We start from the raw sequence: 16,493 nt of genomic DNA, 5'->3' as shown, positions 1-16,493 counted from the left end.
GCTGTTTTATTTCACAGTACACATATCTTCTACAATGTATATAGTTTACATATCACAGAATCCCAGATGCTGATAAACTGAAGCAGAAATACATTATTTACACAATGCAAAGTTGTTTCATGTATTCCAGTTGGTTTTGAATCAGATTATTTTAATCTAAATGTTTACATGTATAGGTATGTAACGCTTTTACGTATATACCGCGTCTGTGGTCTAATGGGAGAGCGGAAGGTCCGGGGTTCGTTCCCCGGCCGCGTCATACCAAAAGACGTTAAAAGATGGATGTACTTGTTGTTACCCTGTCTGGCACTCGGCATTAAGGGGCTAAAACAAGGACTGGTCGGCTCAGAGTCAGTATACTGTGTCTGAGTGGGGTATTCTTGTTAAACTGTGGCATGGTATCTCAGTGAGCTAGCACTATAAATCGGCATCAGTCCGGACTAGTACAAGCAGCCACACACACATGTGCATGCACGTCGCTATATAAGTGCAATAATCTTGGACGCGACGTTAAACCCCATTCCACCTCACCCCATCTTTTACGTATTACCTTGTGCATCGAATTCCCTACATTGAATACTCTATAGCCTTAACAATATGATATATTAGTACGATATATTATTGCATCGTCTGACGTAAATCATTGGTCATTTCAACTTACATTGTGTATCTAGTGTTTAAATGTTCTAATATGCAACCATTAACAAAAGCTTGAAACTGACGCTTTGCTAAACATGTGATTTGTTGAAATCGAGGCTATTGGTGTGTGACGTCATTGTTAAAGGCCACACGATGGAGGGACGCATGATCAGGTTTTACGAGGCAAAATCATCAAGAAAGAGCACACAAGTACCACTTTGACATATGTGACATTTACGGACATTATTAGGATTCTCTATTTGTTTCGTGGTTCCATGTAGATGTATGTTGCACACCAGATGTAGCATAGAGAAAACGTTATTGGCCACAAACTTGTTGAGGATAATAATGTGACTGTAATTCTTAATTATACTTCACTCAATAAAATTAACATGACTCAATTCGCATTCCGTGAGTTTCATGCATTTGCTTATTTGAAATAAAATATTTGCTAAAGAGGTGGTGTGTTTGCACGAAACCCTCAGATTATAAAAAATTGAAATGTACGGTCCGTCAGGATCAAAAATAAAGTTCCAAGTGATTTACAATTTCTTCACATTAGCTGAGAACAGTGTCGTAGACGTTGTCGTTTCCAGCCCTAATTTCTTTCCTATTCCGCAGTGTTTCCAAAGTCGAGTTTGAGTTAACGGTAATAATAACAAATACATCGACAGTGTAAACCGTCGGTCGATCCATGAGAAACACGTCACTGAAAACTAACGCCCTTGGGTACACTATTGGAGCATCTCATCAAGCTACATATACACCTATAACTATGACAACAGGCGAACGACAACAGGTAACAGGCACGGAGTTAGAACAAAGACATTTCCGAGCATGTCTTATTTCTTCCAGGACGAGGGGCGGTCGGGTAGCCTTGTGGTTAAAGCGTTCGCCCGTCACGCTGAAGACCCGGGTTCGATTCCCGACATGGGTACAATGTGTGAAGCCCATTTCTGGTGTCCCCCGCCGTGATATTGCTGGAATATTGCTAAAAACGGCGTAAAACCAAACTCACTCACTCACTCTTCCTGGACGATCATGACATAAAGCTTCCAAAATTCATCACTTGCAACAATTCTCACTGACAGTCAAAACTGGCCAAACATGGTCTCTAATGAATCATAAATTAACGTCAAGACGACTTACATATGTCGTATCTGTATTTTACCTTTGAAATAAATGTTATCTTATCACAAGGCTAATATCGGACTGATTTTGCAACATACTTCACAAACCTCTTCGATCTGAAACGTTGCAGCTATCGTGGCAAGAATTGATCGATAAATATGCTAAATAGGGGCCATGCTGTCTCACTTACCAGACCCTGTTTAGGTATCTTAATTCTTGCCACGATGAAAGAAAAGACATAACAATGTTCTTCATGTACAATAAATCCTAATAAGAAGCAAAATTACTCAAGGATAACTTACTTTCATGACGCAAAAGGTTTTTTTTATTTTTTAGATGCACCATACAACTAGAAGCATGTTTAGTGTCGGTCAGTGTGTACCACGTTCATTGATTGTGGGATTCTGTCAACAGGAACATTTAAGCGGAAAATCTGATCATATGACTACAACCACGATAAAAGCACAGATTGATATAATAACGGGAATGATTCGAAACATTGATGTCAAACGTACATTTATTAGATGATAATTGAACGAAAATGACCCTCTATATCAAATAATATATTCCGAAATTGGTGCAAAATATTGCAAACCCATATTCTCGCACAATTTGATATCTATGTCTCATGTTCTCAATGTCTCGCTGGTCAGTCTTTCCAACAGCATATATCATAGACTTAGCAGAAAACAAGGTGCAAGTGTCCAAATTAACGTATCAATTACTACTGTGTAATACATCAGGGTCGGGGCAAGCGTTCATGTACATATTTACATATGGAGAAATCCATCAAAGGACATTTATGCACAAAGATGACATGCAAACTTCTGGTTTAGGACGATAAACGCTCATGAGTTCATATTGACAAAGACAGAGCTAAACTTCACATTAAAGCTTTTCTTTATGGTATATTTTCAATGTCGACGCAGCTTCGCTTACCAAAAACAAACACGGTAACATTAGCAAATTCCTGGAACATGATGAAATCTCTATTCCAAATGAGGTTAAATATTTCAAATCAAATTGTCAAGAAGTCAATAAATGCCGGCAACACGATGTGTGCGAGATGCTTGTGCAAACAAAGCAACGTCAGTGTAATCGGTACCTATTAGAAGGTTCAGTTGTCGAAGCCTCCATACCTTTAGGGACGTCTTGCAGTACACTACACACAAGGGCAGACCTAAATTAGAAATTGATTTGCTACGTAAAATCTATTAGGGATCAATGCACTCCAAGGTTCCCGAGAAACACTTAACAGGGTAATTTTGCTTCGGTTGAAGTTAAGAAATTATGTATCCAGGTCTTAATTAAAATAGAGGAATTAAATGTCCAATGGGCCCAGAAAGTATTTATAACTCTTTGGTGAACGTTTAAAGGAAACATGTAAAATAACATTAAGACATCAGTTTGTTCTCAGGGCTTTGCTGAATATGACTGAGGGTCTGAATATTACATCGTCTGGGGACGTGCAAAATACTCCAAACCAGACTGCACAATCTCAATAAGCACCTTTACCAATTGTGATCGACTACATGTCGTCCGATGATATAATTTTGGGCAGTTTCACAACCTGTAAGTTCTGTTACGTAGGCGGAAAACAACTCCCTTTATATATCCTGTGATTATACGACAAAAATGTTCGTCAGTACATAAGCCTTATTCTCAAAGGGTATTTAGCATCACTGATTTGCACATTGTTCAAACAGGCAGCAATCAGTTGATGTTTGTATGCTTCAGCAAATCTGTAACCTTGATGCTTCAATCCATCACCCAATGTGTCCCTTTGGATTTCGAGATGCCACTCAAGGAGGTCTAGCGACGTAGACTTGTTTCAGAACAAGTACAACCCGAAATCTTCCATTACCTCGGGGTTTACTGCAACCCGTTATCGAAATTCTCCCAGGTCCATAGAACAGGAAACTTTCTGTCCTGCCGAGGCACTACCATGTTATCCTGGATTTGTAATCACCGAGGCATAAGTGTCTCAAAGGCCCGATTCTTCTTGACCATGGTCAAGTACTTTGGGGCAGTATTGGTCAAACCTGTGACATTCACACATTGGCAGCTTTGTTCTTCGTTGACCTGTAAGTTGATTTGGCGATCAGTTTGTCAGAGCAATGCGTTCCGCTGTTTACCGAGGACGTCCAGGTTGTGGATGGAAAGAGGCGACCGCTTTTAGGAGGGGGCTGACAGGAAAATACGCGACGGAACTCTTCTCGAAATTTCACTGAAAGGAAATAAAAGTTAAAACATGTGTATGAGTATATTGATCTGACATTGCTGCAACTGAATGGGGTTGGACATGTTCAATATCAAAGTTCAAAATATCGCAAAAGCAACGGAATATATGTGTTGAGTCTTACTACTAATTTTATTAAATTCCATTACTCTTTGAAATGGCTGATTATTAGAATGAGTGAGTGAGTTTGGTTTTACGCCGCTTTAGCAATATTCCAGCAATATCACGGCGGGGGACGCCAGAAAGGGGATTCACATATATGACCTGAATATCATTCTTATAATGCGGCTGTGGTAACGGCCATAATGAAAACCGTACTCGAAACCTCTTGAATAAATGGAGGGGACATAATTGATGTGAACAAGCATGTGACGTTAATGCTTTTTCAGTCCGATTCTGTGGAGATTTATACAGACGAGGCCATCGAACAAGCAAGCATGACATGTGCAGTAATTAAGTAAAAACGACGAGGTGGAGTTGTTTATCGTACAATAAAATACTGCAAGGAGAATAAACCATGATGGGCACAGACCCAAGTGGTTTATTATTGCTACACTGTTTTATTGTACGATAAACAACTACCGTCGTTTATTTCTTATATGAGATATCAACATTATTTACAACCTCCCTAAGGATTTTAACTAAAAAATCAAGCTTTAAAATCCCTGTATTTCAGTAATAATGACTCCCTAAATACAAGTTAATCTCGGCAATGTCGGACAGGTCCATTTTATGAACATTGAGTAATGTTTGGTATTTCTTCAATATTCTCACAATTCTCTCTACCTTTACACAAAATACAGATTGCCATAGCTCGCCCATTTTTGGATGCGTTCGTACGGCCATTGCCTTTGTGGGGGCATGGGTGGCCCAGTCGTCTAAGGCGCTGCGATTCGCTGTGCATGTATTTGTCATATGTAAAAGCTACAGCTGCAAAACCGGATACTTTTTTAATTCAAAACAAATAACCCCAACAAAACCACCTTGCAGCAACGTAATGTTAATGGCAGACAATTTCTTTTTCTGTCAACTGTCTCAAGCAAAATTAATTTTGTCAAGAATATTTCGAGACAATATATTACTTTCGAGAAAATCCCAAACCAAACTACTGTAGAGAACGTGTTTTCATCCCCACCTACCCATTTCCAAGATCATTGCATGCTGGTTCGTGAGATCGATGGCACATATATATGTAAGTCATATGGTATCTTTCGAGACTATCAGTATCATTGTCGTTTAAATGAGACGTGCTGTAGAACCACTTATCAGCGCTTGCGTGTCTATCATTGTGTTCAAATGAGTCACGTTAGAACTGTAGTCTCCCAGACGGACCAAGCGCCCCCATGATAGTGTCCGTCGCTTTCGTCAAGAGGTCTCGTTGTCACTAACGCGTCTAATTGGCCTAATTTTGGAAACAATTTAAGAGGTTCCACAATCCCAAACAATTGAGCAGCAAACCAAATACCTGCGGTGCCTTGTTGATTCATATCTACAAATTCAGTACGGATTTGTTTATGTGTAACATTAGTCTGTGCGGGGGAGTAGTTTCTTTTGAAGCTGAACTAGAACTCTCATTGGAACAACATTGGTGAACGCATTAATGAGGGGTAGTCATTGTAATGGAACTGACATCAATAAACATTTTGAAAAGCTCGAGGATTCAACGAAGTATTCCAACGACTACTTTTAACCAACTTGCCTTAACGGATAGTTGTAAGAGGATGAAACGAATAGACGAAATGTATTTGGACTTTCTTTAGTTCATCCAAAAAATGAACATTGTTCAGTCATACCTCACAGATAAGTTGAATATATCAGACACATCGGTGTACATTATCTGTTAATTGTATAATTTATAGGAATCTTGTCCCTAAATGGTTGTTTCATGAAACGTCAGGTGGAGGTCTTTTATGACACCATCTCGATTCGAGAGGCTCTGTGTATCTTAATGGTCACTGGGTCCGCTGGTCGAGGCTTTGAACACCAGATTCGCCCCGATTATGGCCCTTTGTTTGTCAGCAAACGTGGTCAGTCACTCGTAACTTTCATTGCAATTCTTGTTGGAGGGTTAATAGTCACTGCGAGAAGGATATTGACGCCATGGGTAAGTTCCGCATACCTATGTATTGTCCGAATATAAACGTTACAGTAACTGGAAAGAGGCGGTCAATGTTGTGTGAAGGATGATGCAATTTACACATATTTTGAATGATAAATGGAGATGATGTAAATTGTACTGTTCCTTAGGGTTCAAACTCGGCAGATATCGATGTACCTGTCACCAATATAATTCAGTACAGATTGTGTATTTCCTGTCGTGAAACGGCTCTCTTTTTCGATTATCTTGTTTCAACTGGCATGTTTGAAATGTTTTAATGGAGTCGATGTAAACGTAGGTGTTCTTTGAGTTCAACAACAAGCAGATTTCGATACATGTCACCAGTATTATTCATGTTATAGATTGTGTATTTCCGTTCGGGAATGGTACACTTTTCGTTTATCCCGTTTCAACTGGCAATGTTTTTTAACTTATGGTTTTACGTCGCCATACGTCGCTACGTGTGTACAGAAGATATTACGATTTGTCCTCACCACTCATGAAATTGTAAATGACCGGGTTGATGGCACTGTTGAAGTAGCACAACCAATGAGAGAAGAGAAAGATGCCGGGGAGAAGCTTTGAGTTTTCTTGGGCTTTCCCAAGCAGAGTAGTAAATCTGAAAGAGACGGATTGAATTGATTAAAAATTGTCATAACAAGATTTCCTTTTCGAGAAGATACTTTTGAAATTTGACAAGTTTAAGACGATTTATAACGATCTTTGCTGTTGACGCAAACGCTTGACAAATATTACACTCTTGATTGAAATCAATATTCTTCCTTAGAAAAGTTCTCAAACAGTGAATAGAGATATGAGCTCAATGGCGCGTTAAAGCTGGCAATCGGCTTTTCACACAATACATGCCATATTACTGAAATGGGGCTCACTTGAATAAATTGAAATAAAACTGTTATAACAGAAAAGTGTAATAAATCAAACAGTGATGATACCAGATGGTCGCAAAAGGTGACGGTAACCCGTCTCACCGGATGCGCTTGTCATAAACACATGCACAGGCAATTCAGTGTCCTAAAACCTAAAGTTGGTTTGTTGGTGTGTTGTTTAATGCCACACTCGGCAATATTCCACCTATAAATAATCGAGTCTGGACCAGAAAATCCAGTGATTGATACCATGAGCATCGATCCACGCAGTTTGGATCGATGACAAGCATCAACCAAGTCGGCGAGCCTGACCACCAGATCCCGTTCGTCTCCTCTTACGACAAGCATCGTCGCCTTTTACGGCACGCATGGGTTCCTGAAGACCTATTCTACCCCGGATCTTCAAGGGTCTAAAAACATCTAAAACATGGAGAATTGTCCATTCCTCTTTTGTACTGGATTCCAAAGCTCCATAAAATCCGTCCAAAGAAAGATATATTGTTAGGTCCAGTAAATGTAGCGCCAAACCACTGCCTAGAAGACAATCAAGGAGGGACTTCTTTATATTCACACGTGGTGACCACAGATACAGCTACGTATCTCATTCACAGGTTCGGGACAATTTGTAAAATTTGAAAGCAAATGCCATCTGAAGTTTGGAGAAAACAATTGCTCATTGATAAGATCTTCGTACAATTTAGGGGTAAAACATTTAGGCAAGAAGTAGGCATCCCCATGGGCACCACTTGTGCTCCCCTTCTTGCTGATCTGCATATTTATGCATATGAAGAGGAATTTCTGCTTGTATTGGCAAAGTCAAAACAAGGTAATTTGGCCAAGAAATTTGACTTAAGCTTCAGGTATATCGATGTTCTGATATCGTTCTATAACAATCTAATAGCCAATTCCTTTCACTTTTTTACCCACCTGAGCTAGATATAAAGGAAACCAGTGAGACAGCCTCATCTGTTTAATATTTAAATCTGTGCATGAAGCTTCGGTGTGACAAAACACTCTCCACAGGACTGTATGACAAGAGGGATGACTTTCAAAAAGTCAATTTTCCCTTTATTTCGAGCAATATTCCAGCAGTTCCAGCCTTTGGTGTTTCGACTCACAAGTTGTATGATGCCTTGAATGTTGTAGCCTTTGTGAAACAACTTTTGAGCAAGAGTTCCGTGTCACTCTATTGAAATATTCGTAGACAGAACATGCAGGATTGTTACTTCAAACTTGTGAAATATAGACATCAAAAGCTGGAATGCTTGAATATTGCTCTAAATAAAAGGAAAATTGAAGTCTTCTCTCTTATCATATAGACTTGTGGATAATTTGCACCTTAAATGTTTGTGTATTTGGTCCATAATGAGCTGGTTATTTCAAGACGTATTGTATGATGTCGAATCTATTTTTAAACTAAAAAAGACATCAAATATTCCACTTGTACATGAATCCAGACACAAATGCGTTTATTGTCTTACAAGATTTAAATTTTAAATATCAGCAAAAGAAGTTATCTTTCCTCGCAAATCTGTTTTAAGATAATCAATATTCCTAAATGTAAAATGATGATACAAAATAGTGTCCTCATCTACACATGGTTTGAACTGGATTTTTTCCCATTCGTAAAGAGGGTATTTCGTCATCTCATAGTTCTAGGCTCTCTCTAAGACCAAATTTCATAAATGTTGATGCGCTACATGGAGATGCGGGGTTAGAATTTGTGGTCAGGTCATAGATTGCGTTTCATCGTACCCCAACTGCGTGGTTCGTTGATCAATATAGCAATCACTGGATTGCCTGGTCGAGACCCGAATATTTATAGACGCCGTCATATAGCTGGAAAACTAGATCATTGATGTGTGAGGCGTAAAACACAAAATCAGGCACATGCATACATGTACACATACAGATACAATCCGTGAAGATCCGGGTTAGAATAGATCTTCATCAACCCATGCTTGCTGTAAAAGGCGACTATGCTTGTCGTAAGAGGCGACTGTGCTTGTCGTAAGAGGCGACTAACGGGATCGGGTGGTCAGGCTCGTTGACTTGGTTGATGCATGTTATTGTATTGCAATTGCGACAGATCGATACTTATCACTGGATTGTCTGTTCCAGAGAGTCGATTATTTACAGATCGCTGTTATATAAATGGAACATTGCCGAGTGTCGCGTTAAACAATAAACAAACAACCAAACATACACATATAACTGTATAATGCATCTTGTAAGCTTCAAAGATCGCAAAAGAACGATAAGATTCTTTAAGAATATTTGTATTCGATAATGTTTGTATATTACCTGGCAACGAACAACAAATTGAGAGGCAGATAGCACACGAAGAAGATCCCGACTATTGCCATTAACATCTTCGCAACTTTCCTTCTTGCTATGAGCTGTGAATCAGCAGAATTGTGTACAGCTTTAGAGTTTGAACGACCTGCAAACAGAAGAAAAAACGTCAGTTAATGTCAACACTATTTCAAAGGTAAATACATACATCCGCAGGCTTTGGTAAATGACATATTTTTCGCCCATATCATTTTTTTCAGACTGAAATTGAAAGTCATCTTATTTTGGCTGATAAAGAAGTGCGGCTCTTTTTTTCTGATACAACAGTGCAATAAGATTTGGCAATGGATTTCTTTGTGACAGCATGTAATTTTTTATAACAGCTGACGGATTTCATTGCTCTATTGGACAGATGGTTTGTCTTGTAATTGTCTTGTTAACCCAGGTAAGGATGGGTATAGTATATATGGGAAGCAACTTTTTGGTGTGCCCTGGTGATACTGAAATGAGGTTTCACGTCGTGTCTAAAATTATTGCACCTACATGGTGTGTGTGTCCGTGCGCATGCGTGCGTGCGAGTGTTTTCTGTGCGTGCTTGTGCTAGTCTGGACTAATGACGGCTTTACGTCGCTATCCCCCTGAGATACCTTGCCATATTTTGACGGGAATACCCCACGGAATACTGACTCCGAGCCTTTGACACCAGTCTCCGTATCATCCCCTTTAATGCCGAACGCAAGACAGGTTAACCTTTATATAAAACCTTTTGGTATGACGCTGCCGGCGAAATAGCATAATAGGCGGGCTACAATGAGTACTTGTACATTTTCTGCGTAACAAATCATGAATTTAGTTTATTTAATACACCTTTAAGATAGCTGCTCAGAAACTGCACCACCAGCTGGAGCTATGCAATGCCAAGCTAAAGACATCAATGCTGCGATAAAGTGTGCCAAGAATGGATTAGATGAATAGCTTTACTGACATTGAGTAATGATAATAGCCATATGATCTATCAAGGGGTACCACGGTGGCCATGCATGAAAGTTACAAAGTGAATTTAATAGTCGGTTTGACACAAGAAATGTGAATACATCGTTACACTATCCCCAGTGGCATTATTAAAGATTTACTGATGTTGTGTCCTTCTAACAGGAATAGGAACCGGCCGTTCAAGCACCACTGATAATCACCACGCACAAAGCAAGTATTATTCATACCCGTGTGTCGAAACAACATAGGAACGACAAAGTCAGAGATAACCATTGAATGCTTACAATGATGACACCTGCGTTCGAAAAACAGATTTGGTTGATAAAACAGTGAACGAAAACCGTTGATTTTGTTGTAAGCCTGTTTTCTATAACATTATAAGATGGTATATCATATACGGATATGCGAAAATTTATATTGCTTGACCTTTTTTATTTGAATACAACAAAGAGTGAGTGAGTCTTGTTTTACGCCGCTTTTAGCAATATTCCAGACATTCCGCGGCGGGGGACACGAGAAATGGGCTTCACACATTGTACCCATGTCGGGAATCGAACCCGGGTCTTCGGCGAACGCTTTCACCATTAGGCAACCCGACCGCCCCGAATTCTCTAAATCTCGGTTTTTACCTGTGTTGGCGGCTTGCTAGCAGTAAACACATTGCCTTCCACATTAAGCAAATGAAACAAGCTGACATGTACTGTACAAAGCTAACGCATATACCCATGGGGAAACATGGGGGCGTTCACAATATCATATGCCAAAAGACAACAGAGGGTAAACCGCTTCAAAATGAAAATATTAATGGTGAATGTCATCTTTTCATTAAACAACAAACAGCAAGAAAGTCAAAGCTTTGTGATTTGTCATACACTAACGTTGTACTTGTAATGCCACTTAGCCAGTTCACTCATGATGATCCGGATTAGAATTGAGCAACCCATGCTTGTCGTAAGAGGCGACTAACGGGATCCGCTGGTCAGGATCGCTGACTAAGCTAAATTAATGTATATCATCGTATCCCATTTGTGTATATCATCGTATCCCATTTGCGTAGCGTAAGAGGCGACTAACAGGATCGGGTGGTCAGGCTCGCTGACTTGGTTGAAAGCATGTCATCGTATCCCAGTTGCGTGGATCGATGCTCATGATGTCAATCACTGGATTTGTCTGGTCCAGACTCGATTATTTAAGACCGCCGTCATATAGCTGGAATATTGCTGAGTGCGGCGTTAAACAACAAACCACCAAACAAACTAAGCCAGGAAGAAAACCATGCTTGTGGCGCATTGCATACATACGGAAGCGTAGTAGGGCCACGGTAAAAAATTTTTTTTTGTCTAAGTATCTCCTACGTAGGACTTTGTATCTCCTACGTAGGACTTACTATCTCCTACGTAGGACTTACTATCTCCTACGTAGGACTTTCTATCTCCTACGTAGGACTTACTATCTCTTACGCAGGACTTAGTATGGCCTAGAACCACTATGTCCTGCGTACGACTTAGTATATCCTACGTAGGACTTATTATCTCCTACGTAGGACTTATTATCTCCTACGTAGGACTTCCTATGCTATCTCCTACGTAGGAGATACTAAGTCCTACGTAGGAGATAGTAATTCTAAACCATACTAAGTCCTACGTAGGAGATAGTAAGTCCTACGTAGGATATACTTTGTCCTACGTAGGAGATAGTAAGTCCTACGTAGAAGATAATAAATCCTACGTAGGAGATACTTAGACAAAAAAATATTCACCGTGGCCCTACTACGCTTCCGTACATACATGATAACACTGTGATACAAGTCATAAATACAAATTAGTGCATTATCAATATTTAATGAGTTTCCAAAAATAATTATTTATGGTAATCTCGCATCGTTATTTAAACGTGACATGTACGCACACAAGGGATTATTAATCAGTATTTGTACCATTACAGTAAACTGGCCATTTGACCTCTCACTTCTGATCACTTCAATGATCTGATGAATATTCATATGTCTGCCTCACAGGAACTTGTCTACTAATATCTTCAGTCTGAAGCAGACAAGGATGGCGTGTCGACTTACCCTGAACCCGTAAAGGGACAACAAGTCACTGAATATGCTTTGGTTGTTGACAAGTGATTCTAACGGGAATCATTCTCTAAATGGAAGCAGATAATTGCAGTACACTTGATTCTGACTGAACCGATACCTAATGGGACCAGGGTGCCATTCCTCAAATGTATGTTAGGAAAAGCGACAGTGCCCATCAAGAAATCTCCGCCAAAAGCAGACTCCGAATATACAATAATCATGCGTCCATGAATCATCATCAAACAGTGACGACACCAGGCGTCCGGGAATGGGTTTCCGCACCCAGACCCACCGGCGGTAGCCGTCACGAACTCACGCAAAGTCAAACCAACTAAACTGCCTTTCGAAAAAAACAACATGGGACCATACGACACAAGCAAACAGAGATTCGCACAAGACACCACTTTTATCATTAGGAATGTGTCTAATTTGAAAACGTCCTCCACATGCCTATCTCCAAACATTTTGAAATATTTACTTAGGCTAAACTGTTGTAATCCTGAATAAACAACACTTGTTCAAGAGTCGTTTGAAGCTCTCTGAAAACTTCGGGGGAAAGAGCACGCTCGGGTGTATCTCACCGCTTGACACAAAGGAAAAATCGGAGTAATCGCTCTTGTCATACAATGCTGTGGATAATCTTTTGTCACTTCTTATCATTGTGCAAAGATCCAAACAAGAAACACACGAGCTGGACCACTGGTCTCCCCCATTTTGTCTCTCTCGGGTGAGTAAATCAGTGGAAGGAAAATGGTTATTTGACCATTGTTGAACGATATCTGAAGCTGAAGTTCAGCTTCTTGGCCAAATTGCTGGTATGTTGCCTTGACTTTGCCAATCCGAGCAGAAATTCCGACTCGTAAGCATAAAGAAACAGATCAGCATAAAGAAACAGTCAGCATAAAGAAACAGATCAGCGGAGTACACCTGGTGCCAACGGGGACACTCACCCATGCACAAATGACCCATCCCCAAATCAGATGTTATCCCCGAGGAAGCCCAGCATTGCACACACTGCTCTCAAAGCAAACCCCAGCCGGCATTTGCCCCAACTTTTGACAAACTTTCCTGAACCTTTTAAGATATGGGCGTATCTATATATATAGTCACCACGTTCAGTGAAAAATGTACCTAAATTTAACATCCTGACATTTATGAGTGTGTGTATATTGTTTCCTGTCGCAGCCAGCAGTATTCCAGCTATAATACCATGGGGGCCTAAAACTGACCATATAAACCACGACTAGTAGAAGCAGCTACACACGCGCGCGTGCAAGCACAGCGGCATTTAAGTGAAATAGTTCAGACTCGTACAAACTGCCGTCATATAGCTGGAATATTGCTAAAGTGCGGTGTTACACAACAAACAAAACAAAATCACCCCCACCTCACCCGTATGACAAGCATGAGATAATAAGGCCTTCACTGGAATCGCCACAGGGTCTCCAATATTGATTCCTCATATCTCAGCACCATTACTGTGTTCTGGGGTAAACAGGTAACCCCTGTAAATTCTCATACTTACTTGAACTGACACGCCCTAATACATTATTGAAGATCTATTGGAAGCGAAATTAGACACAACGCTATCACTCAGTCACTAGAACGTTTTTTTACAGAAGAGAATCTCATGGTTTTATAGATACACAGAAGTGAAGAAGAGGAAAGAAATGCAATACAACTAAGAACACACTTTGTGCACGAAATACCAACGCACTGCACAGTCGAAAATACCCATATGGCACTTGCATCATGTCGCAAATGATAGCTCAATATAGAGACTCAACTATAAAAAAATTTTAAATAGTTTCTTTCGAATGGCTTCAACGGTAAAGCTGAACCGGTTTTACCGAAACCATGCTTCATCTGATAATGCGATTTGGTTATAATATACAGTGCCTCATAGGTTTAACTCTCTCGTCATTAGCGAATGAACAAGACAAACGTATCTTTGTTATAAAGGCAAACACTACAATACCACTGCAAGCAAACACTATTTTTGAGAAAATGACCTTGGTGTACCACCTGAAGGAAGAACTTACATGTACACACTTGTTAAATGATTTTCTTCTATTTTAGATTATCGTATTATCAGCTCGGTGTTTGAGGAATACATCAAGAATTAAACGACTTACTTGTATTATCATTGTTATCTATGTAAGTATATTGTACCAGAGGATGCACCCTACCCTTGCTAGGAAAGAAAGCAAAGATGAAAGAAGTACTGAATTCACCAACAACAGCAAGCAGTTTATATGTAGATGTAATGACACAAGTGTTTTACTAGAAGAGTATAATAATGCATATATGTTTATATGCTTACACTTTTTAGAAGACGTCAAACTGATATACTTACCATACTGAAAACGTCCATTGCATAATTTCGCTACAGAATAATGAAAATCAGAAAAAAGTATATAAGAAAACTTTGAAAGTTTGTGTCGTGTTTCACAAACCTCTGAAGACAATTATGTTGGTATATGTTTTTTACATAGCAAGTTTCTTTTATGTTCCGACAGGCAGCACGTGAACATAAACCACTTCTATTGCCTTTAAGGAAAAGAATATTAGCAAAATAGTACTCTGGCCTTCTAGGAATATATAGAATGTACACGATTGTTGCAATATATATACTCTTTTTACAGCCGTTTCATTTTCAATCCTATCTGTCATGCAGTGTATATACGAGGCTCGGTAACCTTTTATTAACCTTTGAGCTAAAAATCTTGTTAAGATCTCGATAAGACGCCATTCATCTCTCGACCGTCGACAGGTCCACAGCAAAATTTGAACTGCTAATTTCAAACACAATTATGTTGTCAATCATGCTACTTTTTATAACTTCCACGTTTAGTCGCATTCGATATTGTATGGAAATGAGCGCTTTGGGATTTTAAAACATGACAGTTCATGTAAATAGTGTTTTATATCCGCTTTCACATCAGATGGCAAAGTGTCCTTAGCATCTAAAAGGTATCAGCTATGGCACATCATAATCTTGTCAGTTATGGCACATCGTAATCTTGTTAAGACCGCGAGGTCGTTGCACATCAGTTTGATAATAAAATTAAACATTATGACGTATATGTACACAAATATGTAAAACGTGGATCTAAAATCAATTTGGTAACAACGTTTCATTAATCTCAATCTGCGTTGATGACTTCATTGCTGCCATTGATTTGAAAACGACAAAGTTGTATCTGGAACGACACAAACCGTCGGATGAAGGATTCTTACCGTGTATGTCATAGAGGGCAGCATTCAGCCTAAACGTTACTCATTAACATACATGTCTACCTCCAAAGACAGACATTCGCAAATATATTTTAACTCTAGAATACATCAATTTTCAAAACTGATGTAATGGTACTAGATTGCAGACGTCTTCAAAGTTGATATCTAAATATATAACAAAACTCGCGTTAACTTCTTGATTAAGTATTGATGAAAGTAAATATACATGTACATAAGCTTGCACATTCATGGATTCCACGTATTGCTGCAGTATCAATGTGGGAAGAAGCGGAACCTGTCAAATCCGGTAACGTGATACCGAAATAAAAGTAAGAGAAAATACTTTTGGAAATGGTTTGGAGTTCCAGGAAGCAGGTGGCGAGAATATAACAATTTATAGAAAAACAATATGCTAAGAACATCCCAAATGTGTCCTGCGGCAGTGCCGTGAGCGCTGAGCCGACGTTATAATTATAATAATTATTACGTTCCAGGGAGTGCCCTTGTGCGGGAGTCTCTACGATAGCCAGACATATATGAGGATTTTTTAAAATCAAATGTTGGTCGGGGGAGTTTCATGCAATAATTTCTCATGAATAGCAATTGCTGCTGAGGAATTGTTTTAGGCGAGAATGCGTTTCAACACTTCTATGGAAAACTTCCATTTGAAAGGTGTAAGTTCATGTAGAAATGTTCAACTATGTAACAAGTAACAGTAATAAGTTTACAAGACCACAAGATCGGGTGGTCAGGCTTGCTGACTTGGTTGATGCATGTCATCGATCCCAATTACGTGGATAGATGCTCATGATATTAATCACTGGATTATTTACAGACCGCCGTCATATAGCTGGAACATTGCTGAGTGCGACCTTAAACAACAAACCCACC

The 16,493-nt window shown here is 39.5% G+C and overlaps 1 protein-coding gene across 1 annotated transcript in view; it reads right to left on the bottom strand.

Moving 5' to 3' along the window:
* Positions 1–417: 417 nt before the first annotated feature.
* The window catches only part of LOC124111594 (orexin receptor type 2-like), a 56,407-nt gene continuing 40,331 nt past the window's right edge, over positions 418–16,493 (bottom strand). The window contains exons 3-5 of the mRNA XM_046471346.2: positions 9,299–9,437; positions 6,602–6,726; positions 418–3,997 (exon numbers count right to left, since the gene is read on the bottom strand). Of these exons, the coding sequence (XP_046327302.1) occupies positions 3,822–3,997; positions 6,602–6,726; positions 9,299–9,437 (440 nt within the window). The 3' untranslated portion in view covers positions 418–3,821. The remainder of the gene's footprint in view (positions 3,998–6,601; positions 6,727–9,298; positions 9,438–16,493) is intronic.

This window comes from Haliotis rufescens, unplaced genomic scaffold (assembly GCF_023055435.1).
Source record: "Haliotis rufescens isolate VD_foot unplaced genomic scaffold, xgHalRufe1.0.p SCAF_2, whole genome shotgun sequence".
NCBI classification, from domain to species: Eukaryota; Metazoa; Mollusca; class Gastropoda; order Lepetellida; family Haliotidae; genus Haliotis; species Haliotis rufescens.
This window is presented reverse-complemented; position numbering and strand designations above follow the sequence as displayed.